The sequence below is a fragment of the Ambystoma mexicanum genome, chromosome 1q (assembly GCF_040938575.1).
Source record: "Ambystoma mexicanum isolate Mex_15411 chromosome 1q, UKY_AmexF1_1, whole genome shotgun sequence".
Lineage (NCBI taxonomy): Eukaryota > Metazoa > Chordata > Amphibia > Caudata > Ambystomatidae > Ambystoma > Ambystoma mexicanum.
This window is the reverse complement of record NC_090922.1, coordinates 1,545,548,785-1,545,568,550: the sequence shown is the minus strand read 5'-3', so window position 1 is coordinate 1,545,568,550 and position 19,766 is coordinate 1,545,548,785. Positions and strand designations below refer to the sequence as shown.

The following is a 19,766-nucleotide window of genomic DNA, read 5'->3' as shown; positions in this document are numbered from 1 at the left end:
TACAGCTGGCAGGAAGGCCTACAGTGCTAGTCTGATTGCCCTCCGCTCCAATAGGTTGATATGTAGTTTGGACTCCGATGGAGACCAACAACCGCTGATCATCAACTCGTTGGTGTGAGCCCCCCATCCTGTAAGGGAGGAGTGTCAATACTGTTATCTCCAGCCATGGTTGCCAAAAAGATTCCCCTCTGAGGATGTGTTGTCTGCAAGTCCACCATTGTAGATACTGTGCCACTCTGGTTGGAACTTGTAAAAGATCTGACATTTCCCCTGAATATTGGGACCATTGAGTCCTGAAAGCCCATTGAAGAGATCTCATTCTCAATCTGGCCTCTGGCACCAGTAAAATGCAGGATGCCATGAGACCGAGCAACCTCAGAAAGTCGAATGCTGGTAGATACTGGGCATTCTGGAATTTTGTTACCATCTGAAGAATGTGGTGAGCTCTCTTTGGGAAGCGAGGCTTTGCCCGAACAAGTATCCAAGACTGCTCCTATAAACTGGGGCTTCTGTGATGGTATCACGTGCCCTGATCAACCAGTCATCCAAATAGGGGTCGACATGAATCCCCCCCTCTCCTGAGACTCGCTGCCAGTACCGCCATCAACTTGGTGAAAACTCTTGGGGCGGAGGTTAACCCGAATGGCAGAACTCGAAACTGATTGGCAATTCTCACTATCGCCAACCTCCGGTACTTTCTGTGCTTGAGATGAATTGGCACATGAAAGTAAGCACCCTGAAGGTCCAATGATACCAACCAGTCTTGAATTTGAAGAGCCTGAAGGATCTGGAAAAGGGTGACCATCTTGAACTTGTCCTTCCTGAGGAACTTGTTCAGGTTTCTCAAGTCCAAGATGGGTCTCAGTCCTCCGTCCTTCTTTGGAATGAGGAAATATGGGGATTACCAACCCTGGTTCCTCTCCGCTACAGGTACATGTTCTATTGCACCTTTCTGTAGCAGGGTTAAAACTTCCTGCAACAGGAGTGGGTCTGGATTTTTGGTAGAGTTGTATTCCGGTGGGTGATTCGAGGTTTCTTTAGAAAGGTAAGGCAGTAACCTTGGGATACTGTTTCCAGTGCCGCGCCATTCTTCCAGATGCTGTGAGATCCTGCCTCCCACTGGGGTCTTGCGAGTCAAAACCTCAGAGTGGTTTTGCAGCAGCTCTAGCACCCCTTCCTCGCCCCCGAGGAAATTTCCTTTGCCCTCTGTGACTGGCCTGTCCCCTGCCTCTCCCAAATGAGGAGTAAAAACGAAAGGGACGACCCCTCCACGATATGAGCCTGTGTACGGGCGTTGCCGAGGTTGTCTTATAGCGGCACTGAATGACTTTACCGCTGCCTTGGAGGTCTGCAGCTTCTCCAAACTTTCATCTGCCTTGCTGCCAAACAACCTCGAGCCATCAAATGGCATATTAAGAAGTCTAGCTTGAACATCTGGTGCGAAACCTGACTTCCTTAGCCACGCAAATATGCGTAGCACTGCGCTAGACGCCATGGACCTGCTGATACTGTCAGCTGTGTTCAAACCTGCTTGAAGGCATTCCCCCGAAGCCTCCTTGCCATCCTTTATTATGGACAGGAAACCATCACGTTCCTCTCCTTCCGGGATGTGTTGAGCTGCCGCTGACATGCAGTCCCACAGTGTATAAGTGAATCTCGCCAGAGTGCAAGATACATTGGTGGATTTTAGAGCCATGCTCCCTGATGTAAAAACCTTTTGGCCATGCATCGATCTTTTTGTCATCCCCATCAGGGGGAATTTGTATGGTATATAGCATTTTTTGTTGATGTGGCTGCCTGAATTACCAGGCTCTCAGGAGATGGATGCTTACTCAAGTACTCTGGATCAGAGTTACAAGGTCTGTATTTTGCCACATATTTTTTTTTTATTCACTACTGGAATGGATTCAGGTTTTTCCAAAGCAGCATTTACTCTACTTTGCAAGGCAATATGAAAAGGAAGTATGGGATCTGGTTGAGGGCCTCCTAACAAAATATCTGTCGCATCATCATCCTGGTATACAGGCGAGTTCCTACCCCATCACATAAATTCTGTACGTTGTTCATAAGTTTTCTATAACCGAAATCAGCATGTTCTGCTGGATCTGGTTTTTCAAACTCATATTCAAGGGACGTATCTCGTCCACTTGCAGATTGTAAACCTTCATACAGGTCTTGCATTTTTTGAGTGAGGGTCAAAATTCCTCAGGGACTTCCCTTGCACCATATTTTACCCCTGCTGATGAAACTTCAGGTTCATCTTCTTCATCCTCCTCATTTCTTGAAGACATTTCTCCATATATGGATGACATAGTTTGGAAAAAATCATGCCTGCTTTCTGGGTGAAATACTTTCTCAGGAATAGGTTTCACCCCTGTAATTGGTGACGACGTCGACAGAAGCATATCGATGGTGTCAAAGTCGTGGCCATTACCTTCGATGTTGTCGAGGCATTCAATGTTTTTGAAGGCGCTACAAATGTAGTCGAAGGGATCTTTGAGACAATCGACGCCGTCGAAGGAGTTTTAGAGGTCGGAGTACTCAACGTAACTTTTTTTGGCTGGGTCGTCGACCCCTTATATTCGACAGCCTTCGGTGGAGGCTTCAAAGATGTTTTCGTCGAGGTTCTTAATGACGTATCAACGTCTAAAGTCTTTTTCTTAAGGTCTGCCTCCTGTTTATGCACTGGAATGCTTTTCTTTTTAGGTGTTTGGGAAGAATCCCTAGAAGACACCCTCAACAATTTGTCGGATTTCCTAGTTTTAGACCTTCCACTGTCACTTTTTTTGTGCATAGAGGCACGATCTGCAGACATTTTTAAAAGGAGGCTGGGCCGCATTCTCAAAAATGTTCATCATCGATGCTCTAAATGCTTCCCACTTTTTAGGGGAGTCATGCTTTGTTGGACATGTAATAACTTCCTCCGATGAAGTCGAGGAAGAGGAAGAGGGAGATCAGTGCTGTCTTTTCTTTGCTTTTTTGAACGAAGAAGAAGAAGAGGACTTCCTCGATCTACACCTCGATCGGGATTTTTCATGGCGTTCACCGAAGACTCAGCCGAGTCTTTCTTCCCTCTCCAAGAAAACTGAGGATTCCTCCCCCACCGCCAGTTTACCTTGTCTTTCTTTCAAGGCCTTATGGGTCATTGACTGACAAGAACCGCAGACATCAATTCGATGTTCAGAACCGAGGCACCAGAAGCAGTTACGATGAGGGTCGGTCAGCGACATTTTTCGTCCACACCTTTGGCATTTCTTAAAACCCGTTTTCAGAGTGGACGGGTTCGAAGAAGACGACATAATTTGCTATAACTGAAGCGCCGTTTTATCTCGATCCGAAGCGAAGCTAACGGGACTGAAGCCAACGGGCACGCTCGAGGCCTTTATACAACTGATGACGTTGGTGCTCGACGAGGCCGCCGAGGGACATCGACTCAAGTGGAGCCCCCTCTGCTAGAGAGAGGAAACATTTTCCGAGGCGAAATTGAAGGTAAGGATATATATATCTAAGATGAGGAATACGTGGGAGGACACAATCCATTCGAAAGAGGCAGTTTTACAGGCAGCAAGAAAAGCAACTCCCCATTAAGGTGAATGGATAATAAATCCATTTGTACCAAGATCTAGCACAAGCAACGTTGTTGAAGCGAAGACTGATGGGTCCAGTAGTACAAGTTTTGATTAAAAACCAAGTTCGCTGGCAGAACCTCCTGAGGACCACCAAACACACTATTGCTGTCTGGGATAAAGCGCTGAAACAAAAGAAAACCCCAGTGGGACTCAGCCCTTTCTCCCCGGTGTTCCTGAACCCAGCTTTCTCCCCTGGCTGGTCCACCCGGAACTTTGGAGCCTGGATTGCGGGAGGCCTGGAGACCTTGGGACAACTATTCGAAGGGGGACAACCCTGCACCTTTGGGCGTTGTAAAGAACTCTTCCAGCTTCAGGAACAGGATAGATTTACGTACATTCAGCTGCGTCACTGGTGCTCCCATCCACAGACCCGCCAAGCCGCCACCCGCTCTCCCACAGCTATTGAACTGACCCTAAATGACCTCCCAACCAGGGGGAGAATTTCCACTCTATACAAACGCCTCCAAAATGACTTCCTAACCTCTAAAACTCGATACATGGCTCAATGGGAGGCGGTCCTAGGCCACCCAATCGAGGACCAGCTATGGGTTGACATTTGGTCGCGGGCACACACTTCTTCATCCTGCATTACGAACAGAGAGGGCGCATACAAGATCCTTCTTCGCTGGTATTATCCTCCCCTGAGGCTACACCATATGAACCCTACACTTAACCCGAACTGTTGGAGGCGATGCGGCCAAGTAGGGTCTTTTTTTCATATGTGGTGGTCCTGCCCGAGGGCCCAGACCTTTTGGAAACAATGCCTAGCAACAATCGCAGACATCACTCAGATACGTCTTCCCCTGGAGCCCGAGCCTATCCTTCTGGGAGCCCCGGTCCCCGGGATCTACCCTAGATCGGGCCCTACGGCCAAACTACTGTCCCAATGTCTACTGGCAGGCAGAAATGTAATAGCCCGCACTTGGAAAACCACAGAAGGACCACTAATGCCTTTTTGGTGGATTAAACTTTGGGACATCTTAATCGCGGAGAAGGTGACGGCTGCTGGGGCAGGCCGCCTACATCGCTTCGAGAACATCTGGGGCCCGATCCTGGACTTTGATCAGAATTATCCAGCTCTGACATACAAGCCCCAATTAGCCAGGAGAACCTTACGGAACGATAATTCGCAGCTGGGCCAGGTAGAGGAACATTAAGATCATGGGGAGGGGAGGGGAGGGAAGAGCAACAAACTGTATTGCTTCTGTACCATATGTCGTGAATGATTAAGCTTTGTATCATTTTATCCTGTTTGTTTAAAATAAATACTTTGAAGAAAAAAAAACCAAGTTCGCTACCGATGGACATTTCCTTTTGGACTCTTTCATATGGGAAGGACAACATCGGTTCACTTTGTGCAAAGAAGTTTTGAGGATACTGAAAATAGCAGAGGAAGATGAAGGGAATCATCAAAAGGACACTTGAACTGTCCAAGAAAAAGGGAGTTTCAGAAGATGGGAATGGACTAAACCATCTCAAGACAAACCAATGTAAGACCAATCAGAAAGATTAGTCGACAATAGTATGACAAACACGGCTGCGGCAAGGGTTATTGTGTAAACTATTGTATTATGTGCAACAAATTACGAATAGAAGATAATACGACATGCATTAGTTACCGTAAAAGCATTTCTGATGATTGTATCTACTTAGATTCACATGCTGTGCATATGGTCCGACATCCAGTGGTAACCACAGAGTATTGCATCTCGTCTCGGTGACCGAAAGGGAACGTCGGCATAGACGTGTCTGAAACACTATCCCTATCGTGACGTGTGTAGTACCCAAATTCCCTCACGCGCCGAGGTCCCTCCGATTGTATTTTTTCTGCCATGAGGGAGCCCAAGGCTATAGTGAGCGAGCACATGAAGAGAGAAAGTAGTAAGAAGTCTATGTTCCTTCCACCCCGAGCGGGGAGGCAGGGAGGGCGCATGTGAATATAAGCAGATACAATCATCAGAAATGCTTTTACGGTAAGTAATGCATGTCTTCTGATGCTTGTTAATCTGCTTAGAATCACATGCTGTGCATAGACTAGCAAGCAGTACCCGGAGTTGGAGGTGGGTTGTGAGAAGGAACAGTAGAAAAAAGATGCCTTAGTACTGCTTGTCCCACCTGAGAATCAGACCTAGAATGTGTCTAGGCAATAGTGTTTTGTAAAGGTGTGTACAGAACTCCAGGTTGCCGCTTTGCAAATGGACTCTAGGGGGAACATTTGCAATGGATGCCCCAGTGCCTCGAGTAGAATGTGCTCTAGACTTGAAGGGCAGTTCTCTCTTTGCAAGAGTGTAACATAGTGTGATGCATTTGACAATCCACCTTGATATTGCTGATTTAGAGATAGGGTCCATTTCCCTACCAGCTGCCCCTGAAACAAAGAATTGTTTAGTTTTCCTCAGTGGTTTAGTTCTATCCATGTTGAACAGGACTGCCCTGCGCACATCTAGTGGGTGAAGGCTTCTTTCGGTCATGTTAGGAGGTCTCTGGAAGAACGTGGGTAGTTCGATTGACCGATTCACATGGAACTTCGAAATACATTTCGAGGCAAATCTGGGATGTGTGCGCAGAACTACCTTATCTTTGTGGACTGTAACAAAAGGGTCCAAAACCGAGAGGGTCTGTAGTTCGCCAACTCTTCTGATAGAAGTGATAGCTACTAGAAAGGCTGTCTTGTAAGTCTGGTCTTTCAGACTAGCTTTATGCATAGGCTCAAAAGGGGGTCCCATGAGCCTAGTTAAAACCACATTTAGATCCCACCCAGGGGCTGGGTGAGTAATGGGGGGATACATTCTTTTAACCCCTTCCATAAAGGCTTTACTCACAGGTATTTTCCACCACGACACCTTCGGCTGTGATGTGGTGTAGGCTGACAACGCCGCTAGGTGAACCTTTAAGGAATTGAAGACTAACCCAGAGTCCAACAGATGGGTTAGATATAACACAATGTGTGAAAGCGAGCAATCGGTGGGATTGACGCCTTTGGAACTGCACCAGATGACAAAGCGTTTCCATTTGCTGGCATAGCAATAACGTGCGTTAGGTTTTCTTGCCTCCCTCAGTAGGTCCATGCATCTTTGAGGGAGTTGCAGATGTCCAAACTCTAGGACCTCAGGAGCCAGGCTGCTAAATTCAGAGTTTGTGGGCATGGGTGCAGAGTCTCCCCCTTGTCCTGAGACAACATGTTGTATGGGCAGGGCAGTTTGACTGGTGGGGAGAGGGACATTTCCATCAGGTGCGCCAACCAAGGTTGGCGGGCCCACATGGGAGCCACCAGAATCATGGTGACTGGTTCCTGGTGCATCTTGTGTACTATCTTGTTCAGAAGGGGAGTCAGGGGGGAAAAGCGTAGACAAATTTCCCCGACCAGGTTATCCAGAGACCGTTCCCCTTGGATCGGTTCTGGGGGTACCTGGAGGCGTAATCTTGGCATTGGGCGTTCTCCTGAGTAGCGAACAGGTCGATCTCTGGAAACCCCCATTGTGCGAAGACGTTGGATACAATGTCTTTGTGCAGTCGCCATTCGTACTCTTCTGACAGAGGAAAATCTCTGCCGAGTACGTCTGCCAGAAGATTGAGTTCCCCTGGAACATGTTGGGATATCAGGAACATCTTGTGGCTGTTGAGCCACTCTTGCATGGGACGCATGCGCAGCCGCGCGTGGGTAACCAAGTATATGCATGACACCATCATCCCTAGCAAACGCATAACTTTGCGTACCATCACCTCTCGACTGGCTACATACTGAGGAACCTGAGAGAGCATGTTCTGAACGCTCTCGCTGGAAGGGAAGACTAGACCGTCTTCCGTACGAATTAGAGCCCCCAGGAACTGTTTTACTTGGCTGGGGACTAAGCTGGATTTCTTTTCGTTGATAGAAAATCCCAGGCTGAACAGTAGGTCTACTGTTTTTTGTGTTCTCGAAAAACAAACGTCGAACAAGTCCCCCGTGATGAGCCAATCGTCTAAGTAAGGGTAAACTGGAACTGAAAGTCTGCGCAGGTGTGCCGCTGCCACTGCCAGGACCTTGGTAAACACCCTTGGCGCCGAGGCTATGCCGAAAGGGAGTACCTTGAACTGATATTGTTTGTCCTTAATCACGAACCTTAGGAATTTTCTGTGCGTTGGCAGCATTGAAATATGAAAGTATGCATCTTTCATATCCAATGTTGTCATGAAGTCCCCCTGTTTTAGCAATGGGATCACCTCTTGCAGTGTTACCATGCAAAACTTCTGGGGCTTTATGAACTTGTTCGCTGGGCGTAGGTCTAGAACAGGACGCATGGTGAGATCCTTTTTGGGTACAAGTACGTACACTGAATAGATACCCTCGTTTACCTGAAGAATCGGGACAGCTTCTATGACGTCCTTTCCCAACAGCGCTTCCACCTCTTGGATCAGGATCTGCAGATGTTCCGGTGAAAGACGTCGATGTTTCGGCGGTCTGAACTTTGGAGGTCGGGGGAATTCCACACAGTAACCGTGAGCGACCATCTTTAAGACCCACTGGTCTGAAGTTATCCCCTCCCATGCCTTGAGGAAAGATGTTAATCGCCCCCCGACCGGGGTGACATGGGAGGGGACCTGGACTTGGTGTTCATTTCTGACCCGAAGTTGACGCTCCTCTGGAATTGGAGTCTCTGCCTCTATTCTTTCCGCGCTTCTGACCACTCTGGGGGTAGTAAGTGGGGCTTGCAGCCGGTTGACTCGAGTTGAAGTTGCCCGTGCCGAAATTGTTTTGAGTGGCGCGGGCTTGTCCTCGAAAGGGCCGCCGAGAATTACTACCCCTCTGTGAAGAGGGTTTCTGGGAAATTTGCTGCAGCGACTTAATAGTCTCGTGCTCCTTCTTGGCTGTCTCCAACGCATCGTCTACCGCCTTCCCGAAGAGGTTGGCCTATTTGATGGGTTTGATGATAATGGATGCGTGGGTCTCAGGCCTGAAGCCTGACGTGCTCAGCCACGCGTGCCTCTTTGGGAGAGTACCCTGGGTGAGAGACCTGCCTGCTGTCTCTGCGGTGTCCAGGCTTTACCACATTCTGATTGGCAAGTGTGCCCTTCGAGACAATGGCGAGAAGCTTGGCTCTGGTTGGTTCCGGAACCTCTTGATGGCTTTCCTGGAGTAGGTTCCATTGGGCGTCGATGTAGCTTGCTAGTAACGTTGTGTTATTGGCAATCCGGACGGTATAGGCCGCCGAAGTAACCCGTTTGCCTAAGGCATACAATCTTTTGGACTCCTTGTCCGGGGGTGACTCTCCCGTGGCAAGGGGAACCCCTGCTCTCTTGCGAGTGTTGGTCACCACCAGCAAGTCTGGGATTGCGTGTCCTTTGATATAAAGCGGGTCGGTGGGGGAGGGTCGGAAAAGTTCCGACCCTTGGGTTCACAGCCCTAGTATGAGTGGGTGTGAGTAAGGAAGGGGTCAGCCGTCTCTTTACAGAGCTCAAGAGAGGGATAGACTGGCTTGCTGGAGGCTTTTCATTAATGTCCTCCGCAAAATCTTGTTCGGGCAAGGCTTCAAGCGTGGCAATTTTAAAGAATTCCGCTGCTTTTTCAACATGTTGTTGAAAGCCATTTGATCATCCACCGGGGAAGCTTGTCGAATCGGGGTGGGGGAGAGTCGAGGCAAACGATATCAGAGTTGTGATCGTCCTGCTGGGTGTCTTCCCAGTTGTCCGTTGCTCCTTGATGTTCCCCATAGTTGTCCAGAAAAGGACTCCTCTTCCTCTGTATAGATGTCTCTATACGTGTCCATCTGGACATCTTCTTGATAGTCAACTTGGTGTTGGACATCTAGGTGTTGGTCATCTTGTGTTTGAGGGTTAGGGTCTACCCGAGCTTTTTTCAGGGGCGGTTGATCAGAAACCCTGAAAAACTGCTCCAGCCGATCCATACACTCCTCGAATTGCTCCGTGGTCCACTTGGATGACCCAAATGGACCTAGCTGAGTAGGAACGGTGTTCTCCGCCCGAAGGCGTTGAGGGGGGGGGGGGATCTCCTCAGGGTGCTTGAGAGGGGTACCTGGCTTTCTCCGTAAGAGTTTCGGGAACGTCTTCCAAATCCGTGGAAAACTTTTCGGCGGATTGGCCCATAACTGTGGGCGGAACCGGAACTAGGCCCACCGCCGTAGCAATCCTACTGATGCTCTTACGGATAATCACTGAATCTTCGGAGACAACGCCTCCGATGATGTGTCGGCAGTGAAAAAGTCTTCTGCGGCTCCAGAAGGGCCAGCGGATGGCTTCTCGGGTAGAGGCCTACTCGTAGTTTTCGGGCCTGTATGGGCCTTGGAAACCGTCGAAGTTTCTTGTACGGAAACTTCGGCGCGTGTAATTTGGGGAGTAGCGCCCTTGTCATGCGCTGCTGCGGATGCGGGGAAGGCTTTGGATCAGACAGATCCGTGGGCACCGCCGAAGTTTCTGGCGGACGCATTGGCGCTTTCGCCTTCTTCGACGAAGTCGTTGAGGAGGGCGCTTGGGTTGTGTGCTTTGTGTAGTGCGATTGTACGCCCCTGTCACGAGGTGTGGTCCCTGTAGCAAGACCGGAGTCGAGCCTGGAAGGGTCGGGGACAGGCGTGGCGGACCTAGAATACTCCACCTCAAGGTCTATAACGTCCGCGTTGGACGTTTGGTCATCCGATGTACCCCTGTCACTTTCGGCTGGTGTCGCAGTAAGGGAGAGAGGCTCCACGCGTGACATTCCGTACGTGGCCCACCGCTTCAACTGGCGCTCCTTAAGGGTTTAAGGAGTTTACACGCCGAACACTGCTTTTCGTTGTGCTCTAGAGGGAGACAAGCGTTACACAACGTGTGCTCGTCTTTCCACGGATATCTGACCCTACACACAGGGCAGAATCTAAATGGAGTCCTTTCCATAGCAGAAGGGAAGGGTGCCCAGACCAAAAAGGAAAGCAGTGGAAAAGAGGAAAGACATAATAACAGTATGGCAAACCCCGAGCCCACTCTCCCTACTGTGTAGGCCGGCCAGAAGGCCCGAACGTGGAAGGCCGAACGCCGGATCCCACAGCCCACAGGATCCCACAGCCGTAGACGATTCCCCCGTAGTCTTCGTCGAAGAGGTTCTTGATGGGCGAAGTGACTTAACGGGGAATAAAACCGACAATTCGGTAAGATAAACAATGTCTCATGAATAGCTCCACTATAGGGTGACCAGTTATCTGGGTGGAAAAAAACAATCTGAGGGACCTCGGCGCGTGAGGGTTTTTGGATACTACACACATCACGATATGGATAGTGTTTCAGACACGCCTATGCTGACGTCCCCTTTCGGTCCCTTAAAGACAAGGTGCAATACTCTGTGGGTACCACTGGATATCGGACCATATGCACAGCATGCGATTCTAAGCAGATTAACAAGCATCAGAACAATAATTACGGTAGATGGAAATGTTGTGGGGGGGCAAGATGTTTAAGTAAGGAACGGCAAGAGGAAGGGGTACAATTCTGGCTCTTGTAATCAGGGGGTGTTGGGTACAGGTAGACCCACACAACTAATCTCTGGGTGTGTAGTGAGACTCCACCTCCACGGCGTGATGCGTGGAAGGAAGGGGACTTGGTTGGGCTCAACCGGGGAGGATGGAGGGTACACGGGGGGGTAACTGTGGGAGGGTTAGGGGTAATTGTGTTGGGGGAAAGTGGGCAGTCAACTATTAAAAGGAATAGAGTAAGTCCATTCAGATGGGAAGAATGAAAACACTGCAAGTTCTATCTTGAATATCATGGGCTTGAACTCCCCTGTTAACAGACGTAAAGTAAACCAGATATAGTGACTTTTTAGGAGACGCATGTATCAAAGAGAGATGAAAATAAGCTAAAAAATATCTGGTTACCCACATATTGTTCAACCTAACGATAAGGGAATGAAGGGAAGGGTCTTAATTGCTTTAAAAAGTTGGGTTGGGCAGACCATGTTGGCGCTGGAAAAGGATAAATAGGGTAGATATTTATCACAATACAAGGACAGAAAGTGATATACGATTTTAACAAATTATGCTCCAAATATGGGACAAGATGCGTTTTTGCAACGAGTATTGGATAAACTAGAAGTATTTGCAGAAGCACAAATTATTCTCACTGGGGATTTCAATATGGCTTGGGATCCCCAGGTTTACACGAGTATGGTAAGTCAGACTATACAACGGCCCCCAACTCAAAAACTAAAAACGACCATGGCCAGTCTATCATTAATAGATGCTTGGAGAGACGAAGGGTATACGTTCTACTCATCAGTTCACTGGACATTTTCAAGAATAGATTACGTACGGGTCTCAGGTTTATAGCTAGGGTGCATACAACAGATGGGAAATGGCCCAATACCATGCACCATTAAATTAATACATCACTCAGGGAAACGAAGGTTCAGGGCTATGAAAATTCCTGCAGCATATAATTAAAGACCAGGTGATGGTTGAAGAGATTCGGGAAAAGATTATAGAATATTTTGAACTGAATGGGGTCCAGGGTACACCTGATAGTTGGGTTTGGGACGCTTTTAAAGCAACCATAAGGGGTGAGTTAATTGCAAAAAAAAAAAAAAAGCCTGAAGGGAGAAAGAACATTAGTGTCATGACCACTGCTTCCAAAGAGTCAGGACCTACCCAACATCCTTGGAAGCAGGCTCATAACATATACTATCGGCACCAGCAAGTCCCAATAGGGACCTTTTGACCCTTGTCCTGGCACCGGTGGTGCCAGGCTCATAGCATGGACCCATCCCGGCACAGGAAGCGCCGGGCTCATAACAAGTGTGAAAGTGCTTGGGTGGACCTACCTGCAGCAGACCATGCTGCTTACTTACCAGCAAGATGATGTTTCACTCTCTTCTGGCAGAGACAACTTTTCCTTCTGGGTGGGGCAGGCACCACTCCCTGGATCATTGATGCTGGAACCCTTCTGGAAGCAGGAACTCTTTTTGCCTGGGCGAGGCTGTGGAAGAAGACACCTAAGCACTCCTATGGACTATTTAAACCACACCCGATTGGTGCAACGTGCTTCGCGTTATTCTGCATCTGCAGCAGGACGCTCACCGTGTCAGCTCCAGCGAATCTTCAGCTCCGGATCCTGTGAATACGAAAATTACCTGCTGGGAACCAATCTTCAGTCTTCAGCAGCTCCTGCAAAACAAAAGGCACAGGTTAGGCAAAGGCAAAGTTAGCGCTTCAACTTACCCGATCCATCGGCAGCATCCAAGGCGTTTTTTCTGCATTTCTCGTCCGGCATTGGGCCTGCAAAGACAAAGAACATTGGTTAGTAACGCTTAGTTACAAAACTGCCTACCTGTGTTACGCTCGCTCCAACTCTGCTCGCGCTGCATTCCGGCACCTGTAAAGACAAAAGAGACATTAAGGTGCATTCTACAGCCGTAGAGCAGCCTTTCTACTTACGTGCCTTCGTATTCACCATCTTCTTGTTACGCTCTCTGCCACGAACCTGGGGGAGCATCTTCTTCGGCACCGACAGCATCTGAAAAGGAAAAGACAGACATTAAGGAGATAAGACATTTGAAGAGAGCAATCTAAAGGGAACTTTAATACTTACAAGTCACGCTCGTGCAGCAAACGGCGGCATCGCTCTCAACTTACCCTCAGCAAGATGATGTTTCACTCTCTTCTGGCAGAGACAACTTTTCCTTCTGGGTGGGGCAGGCACCACTCCCTGGATCATTGATGCTGGAACCCTTCTGGAAGCAGGAACTCTTTTTGCCTGGGCGAGGCTGTGGAAGAAGACACCTAAGCACTCCTATGGACTATTTAAACCACACCCGATTGGTGCAACGTGCTTCGCGTTATTCTGCATCTGCAGCAGGACGCTCACCGTGTCAGCTCCAGCGAATCTTCAGCTCCGGATCCTGTGAATACGAAAATTACCTGCTGGGAACCAATCTTCAGTCTTCAGCAGCTCCTGCAAAACAAAAGGCACAGGTTAGGCAAAGGCAAAGTTAGCGCTTCAACTTACCCGATCCATCGGCAGCATCCAAGGCGTTTTTTCTGCATTTCTCGTCCGGCATTGGGCCTGCAAAGACAAAGAACATTGGTTAGTAACGCTTAGTTACAAAACTGCCTACCTGTGTTACGCTCGCTCCAACTCTGCTCGCGCTGCATTCCGGCACCTGTAAAGACAAAAGAGACATTAAGGTGCATTCTACAGCCGTAGAGCAGCCTTTCTACTTACGTGCCTTCGTATTCACCATCTTCTTGTTACGCTCTCTGCCACGAACCTGGGGGAGCATCTTCTTCGGCACCGACAGCATCTGAAAAGGAAAAGACAGACATTAAGGAGATAAGACATTTGAAGAGAGCAATCTAAAGGGAACTTTAATACTTACAAGTCACGCTCGTGCAGCAAACGGCGGCATCGCTCTCAACTTACCCTCTGCAATCAAGAGGCTGAACTCATATCCAGTGAAGTAACTGGACCCAGCGCCCCTGCACAGGACGCAGGATGGAGAGCTCAGCATTCACCTATTTAAGGTGAGCACAACAATCAACCAAGTACCACGGGGAGAGAGGGAGAGAGGGGCTTGGAACTTCTCCCAACCTTCCAGCCACTAATACCTTGATTTTCCACTTGCAGACACCTCACCCTTCAGGTCAAACTTTCGCTGAGAAAGGGGCCAAATCCGGGAGCCAAACGAATCCTACGCCTAACGTTGAAGACGGTTTCACCGCCTAGTCAAGACCCGCGCCTCCGAGGGAACCAGGTGAGCGTTACAATTAGCAGCCAAGCGTGAGCTGGAGACCCAAATAAAAGCAGTTATGAAGGAGATGGGAACAAATCGAGAGACACGGATTCGAAAGAAACAGGTACCTCAGAGGGCAATTAGATTTATTACAGACATGGCATGCAGAGAAGGCCCCGATGTACCTAAGGCAGTTATTATATCAAAGCCAACAAGGCCGACTCACTGTTGGTTGTCAGGTAAGGCTGAAGCTAGAATTATCAGTACTTTTGAATCAGGGCAAAGTAAAATCAGCTCTTCATCTCGGCATATAATAGATTGCGTTTACTGAGTATTACTCAGCGCTTTATACCTCGGATCGCCCGGATACAAATGGCTTATCTGCAACAATGCTGGTTAAACAAATTAGATTTAGCTGACAGGGAAGAATAAGAGGGTCAGATAACATCGGAGGAAGTCCAAGTTGCAATAAAGTCACTGCAGCTCCATAAGTCACCGGGACAGATGGTTTTCCAGCGTTTTTTTACAAGACATATTGAAGACTTAGTCCCCGTGTTGACTTCATTGATCCAATTCTTTTAGGGGCAACAGTGTTATTAAACCCTCAATCCAAGAAGCGAAAGTGAAGGACAGGACCCAATGTGGCTCCTACCGACTCATAGCTCTCATCAATATTAATGCTAAGCTTTGCACTAAAATATTAGCAACTAGATTAGGAAGACTAGTACCTTTGCCGATTCATCCTGATCAATCTGGGTTCATCACGAGTAGGAAAACATTCGACAACACTACACGGGTGGCCTATTTGATAGAAAAAATAAATAAGGTGAATTGACAGCAAGGGTAATGACGCTTGATGCCGAGAAGGCATTCGACCGAGTTGAATGGTCTTTTATTCTTCACAATGGACCATATGGGTTTTTGCACAGGGTGAAAGGTAAAAGTAAATTGTAAAAGCAAATTATCGATGCCAATTTTGCGATAAGCTATCAATGGGGAGCTCTCTAATGACAATCGAGTTATGAGAGGGACTAAACAGGGGTGCCCGTTATCTCCGATAGTATATGCGTTGCACCTTGACCCATTACGGTCTAAAATCAGGGAAGGAGAAGAAAATTAAGTGATTGAATCTGGGAGAAGATCATAAAGTTATGGCATTTGCAGATGACCTACTTTTGACACTGGAGGATACACCTTTGTTATCAGCTCTAGTAGCAGATTTGACACAATTTGGCACGGTGGCAGGTCTGAGAATTTATAAAAATTATTGATGAAATTTCAAGGAGGAACATTTCAGGGAAGAGGGAAAGCCATGATGATCAATTAATAATAACGAAAAACGGCATGCGATACCAGGGCATACACTTAACAGACTCCTTAGAGTCGATGTACCAAGCAAATTATCTCCCTCTCCTAGCGTCAATTAGGCAGTGGCTTCAAGAATGCAACTTTTTGACATCATGGATGGAAAGAAAATATGTAATTAAAATGAGGGTTCTCCCAAAGCTCCTGCATTATTTCCAAGCATTACCGACAGCGATCCCACCGAAATTCGTTAACACACTTAAGACAATGAAGTAAGAAATCTAGGGTGGCATGGAAGGTATTAATGGCTTCAGTACAAAAGAGGAGATGGGGGTACCACATTTTCAGCCTCCCAATTGTGGATCACTAGGGAATGGTTCAAAGGTGACTCTGAGAAAATTTGGGTACAAATGGACAGAGCCGTATTTGGTAAACTCCTTCATGAAGTATTACGGTGCCAAAAACAGGATTGTCCCGTTATGTATAGAAGTAAAATAACTGCTTATGGCGCAGACATGGGATACTGTGGTGCGACAAGCAGGTACTACGTTTCCCTCTCCAATCACACCTCTTTTTCACGACCCCAGTTTACACCGGGACTATAAAAGGATGCATTTTAGCAATGGGAGGAAGCAGGATGTTTGAAGATAGGTGACATGTTTGAAAGTCATGAGATCAGAACTTTCCAACCAGGCAAACGGGCATTTTTATTGAAAGAAAATGAAAGACTAAGATATGTTCAATTACAGCATTTGCCAATGGTCAGTAAGCACTTCATAATAAGGGATTTATCCGCTTTCGAGACGTACATCACTACGAATGCGGCAGATAGACATATGGTGCGGGCGCTGTATAGGATAATTGGAGTGAATTTGAATCAAATGCAATGGAGTTATAAGAAGCTATGGGAGAAGGATATGGGTATTGCTATGACCGCGACCGAGTGGTTGGCGGTTTGGAAGAGAATCCCAAAATCAAAGCGGGCAATTCAAATACGAGAAATGTGGGTGAAGGGGATTGTTCAATGGCACCCGACGCTGGAGAAATTGCCTACATTTTATAAAAATGTTTCATATGAATGCTGGCGGGGATGCAAAGAAAAAGGAACGTGGGTGCATATTTGGTGGGAGTGCCAGAAAATTAAACTCTGTTTGGGAAAGGTCAATAAAGCAATGTATGAAAGGTTTGCCGTCCAGATACAAAGAGGCATAGGGGAGTTGATGCTGGGTCTGGGGGACTGAAAGGAAACAAAGGAAAGCATAGATCATATTGATATGATGCTTAATACCCAGAGGTTTCTAAGCGCAGACCCCGGGATCGTACTTGTTGTGCTTTGTGTCGTCTTGCTTCCAAGGCGAGCACGTTGCCCCTGAGCTATCCTCAGGAGACGGCCGCGGTATCAATTATAGCGCACAAATTTAAACAATCTGAAACACCAACAGAACAAGAGTGGTTAGCACTAATCTGGCATTATGTCGCTCTAAAATGGGTCACCAATGTATTACAAAGGGAACAAAAAGAATTTAAGAATGAGTGGAAGTTTGTGTTGGACTTTTTGCATAAAGACTTGTGAGAAATGGTGCCCGCAAAGGATACGTATTTTGGCCTTATTCAATTAAAATTAGTTTTCTGGATTGTAAAACAAGGTTTATACTGACGAGGTAGCTGTCCAGGGGTAGAGGGGAGGTGTTGGAAGAAGGGTACTGGGGGTTTTGGTGTGTGTGTGGGGGGTGGGTTGGGGAGGGTGATTTCACATATTGTTGTTCTCATTTTTTGGTTTACTGGTACGTGTCGTGGTTCGTCTTTGTGCATATGTTGAATGTTGAGCCAACAAAGTGCATTTATTAAAAAGCAATTACATGCAAAGTAATGCAGTGGTTAGAATTCGAATATCCTCAAATACCTTCAATTAAATATTTGAACAAAGCAATAAGTGGATGACATGATTCTATCGGGTTAAAGAAACAACTATGGTTTTCCATGATCAAAAATGCTCTTCAAAGTCAAATGTTACACTGTTTGGGTGGCAGTAAAACAGTCCAAAATACAGTACCTGTGTGTAATGGGAGCATTCACCAGAACATTCATTTGGAGCAAAATTGTAATCTTTAGCCTCTGAAGCCCATTCTTTAGTGGCTGTGATGTCTGAATTGGGAGGTCCAATCCACATATTTTCCCCAATAATACTAAATTTAGGATGCAGAGATCCTGGCGTGAGTAGCTCAGGATTGAAGCCAAAAATGCATTCTTCTGACCACGTTTTGGCAAGGTTTGATAGTGCCGAATCCCAGCTCTGAAAATTGAAAAACAAAGTATAAAGAAAAAAGAATTTGACATTTGAAGCGTCTCATGCATCAATTAATAAGTATTAGGAGGATTTCCATTTACACACTGAGAATGTTGAAAGAATATTTGGTTACTTGCATTTTTATTTTTCAGTTTTTACACAGACCAGTCGGTTCTACTTAACACGGGAACAGAGGCAGCCATTTTATTTTAGTCATTTATTGAGCGTTTATGGCGACAATAGAGCCAAGACGTTTCCAGGAGCCACAAGGCAGGCGGTCGGGGGACAGAGGAGAAACAACAACGGTCCTACTAGGCCTTGTTACATTTGGATCGTGAAAACGCAGTGCAAGGGAAGAAGGAAGGTCAGGGAGGGAGGAATGACAAGGGGGAGTTTAGCATTTGCCCAGCCCATGCCCCTCCCGCACCCAACCTGCCAAAGGGAGCTCAAGAGAGCAAGTGCCAGGGAAACAGGGATGAAGGTCAATAGTACGAGGAGGGGGGTGGGCCAGACTTAGTAGTCTAGGCAGGGAAGGGTGTCCAAGGGGAAGTGCTGGTTATAAGGGTATTGGGGGAGACAGGTTGCGGAGGGCCTGGCCCGGCCCCTCTATGACTCATAAGGGACCAGGAAACAATTTGCAGTCACAGGGGTATTAGCAAGGGAGGGGGAGAGGGAAGGAGGAGAAAAAAGGGAAGGTCTTGAGGAGCTTCTGGAAATTAAGGAGATTCAGATGAAGTCTGAGGGGGGCTGGGAAGCCATTCCAGAGGGAGGCTCCTGCTGAAGAAAGTTATCTTCCCCCACTCTCTGTTTGGAGAAATGTCTGATCTGCAGAGAGTTGGAGCCAGAGGACCGAGAGACTCTAGCAGGGAGGTATTTCGAAAGAGAAAGTTGGATGTAACGAGGTACTGGGCCCCAGAAAGCCTTGTGAATGATGCAGAGGGTCTTGAATTTGATCCTTGCACCCAACAGGAGCCAGTGGAGAGATGTTAGGGCTGAGGAGATGCGGTCCCTGGGCTTGAGGCCAAGGATAAGTCTTGCAGTCCTATTCTGGATTAGCTGAAGAGTGTAGAGAGAAAAGAGGCAGATTGAGGAAGAGACTGTTGCAATAGTCTAGCCTGGAGAGAACCAGAGCTCTGGAGACATTCAGCTTCTGGGGGAAATGTGAGGAAAGGAGAATGCCTCTGAAGAAGTGCATCTGATAGTGGGCCATCTTGGCAAGGTCAGTGATATGAGGTGAGGAGATGAGTCGGAGATAACACCCAGGTTTTTAGCCTTACAGCAGGGTGTAGAGAAGGGCCCAAGGAATATAGCCACAGAGTAGGAGGGAAAGAGGGGCAGGAGTGTTAGGGAAGATTTCGTAATTGTAGGTAATTTTCCTTCCATGTGGCAACCCCTAAACTTTTTGCTGTTGTTTTTCACCTTGTTCTCGACTTTGCCAGAGAAGTGCAGCCTTCTGCCGCACTCCTCTGGGCTTTCGCTCCTTTCTTATGGGGAAACTGACATGCCCTTAAGACTGTCAGTACCGGGGAACACTGTTTCCCGTAGTTTCTTTTATCATGTTGCGGCTTTAGTGCAACATGACACAAGAGGGCACTGTAAGCTAAGTTACAGCTCTCTTGGGTCTCTAGCCTTCTACAGGCCCTAGATACTCGTTTAGGATTGTATCTGATCGGTGCAAGTAATTCAAGGACGGGAATGGTGGCAGCGATCGTTTCTTGTGTTTTGAGCTCCTTTTGGCGTTCTAAGCGCGTTTTTCGCACTTAACCCAAAATGGTGGCCTGGCTCCCAAAATGGCCAGACCACGAGGCTCCTTTGTCCTGTCCGCTGACCGTCTTGCTCCCTTCACCTTCCCCAG

At 47.5% G+C, this 19,766-nt stretch overlaps 1 protein-coding gene across 3 annotated transcripts in view; it reads right to left on the bottom strand.

The window, feature by feature from the left end:
* The window catches only part of LOC138551732 (glioma pathogenesis-related protein 1-like), a 446,524-nt gene that overhangs the window by 398,121 nt on the left and 28,637 nt on the right, over window positions 1–19,766 (bottom strand). For all 3 annotated transcript variants that reach the window (XM_069642503.1, XM_069642502.1, XM_069642501.1), the window contains exon 2: window positions 17,678–17,917. In XM_069642503.1, the coding sequence (XP_069498604.1) occupies window positions 17,678–17,917 (240 nt within the window). The remainder of the gene's footprint in view (window positions 1–17,677; window positions 17,918–19,766) is intronic.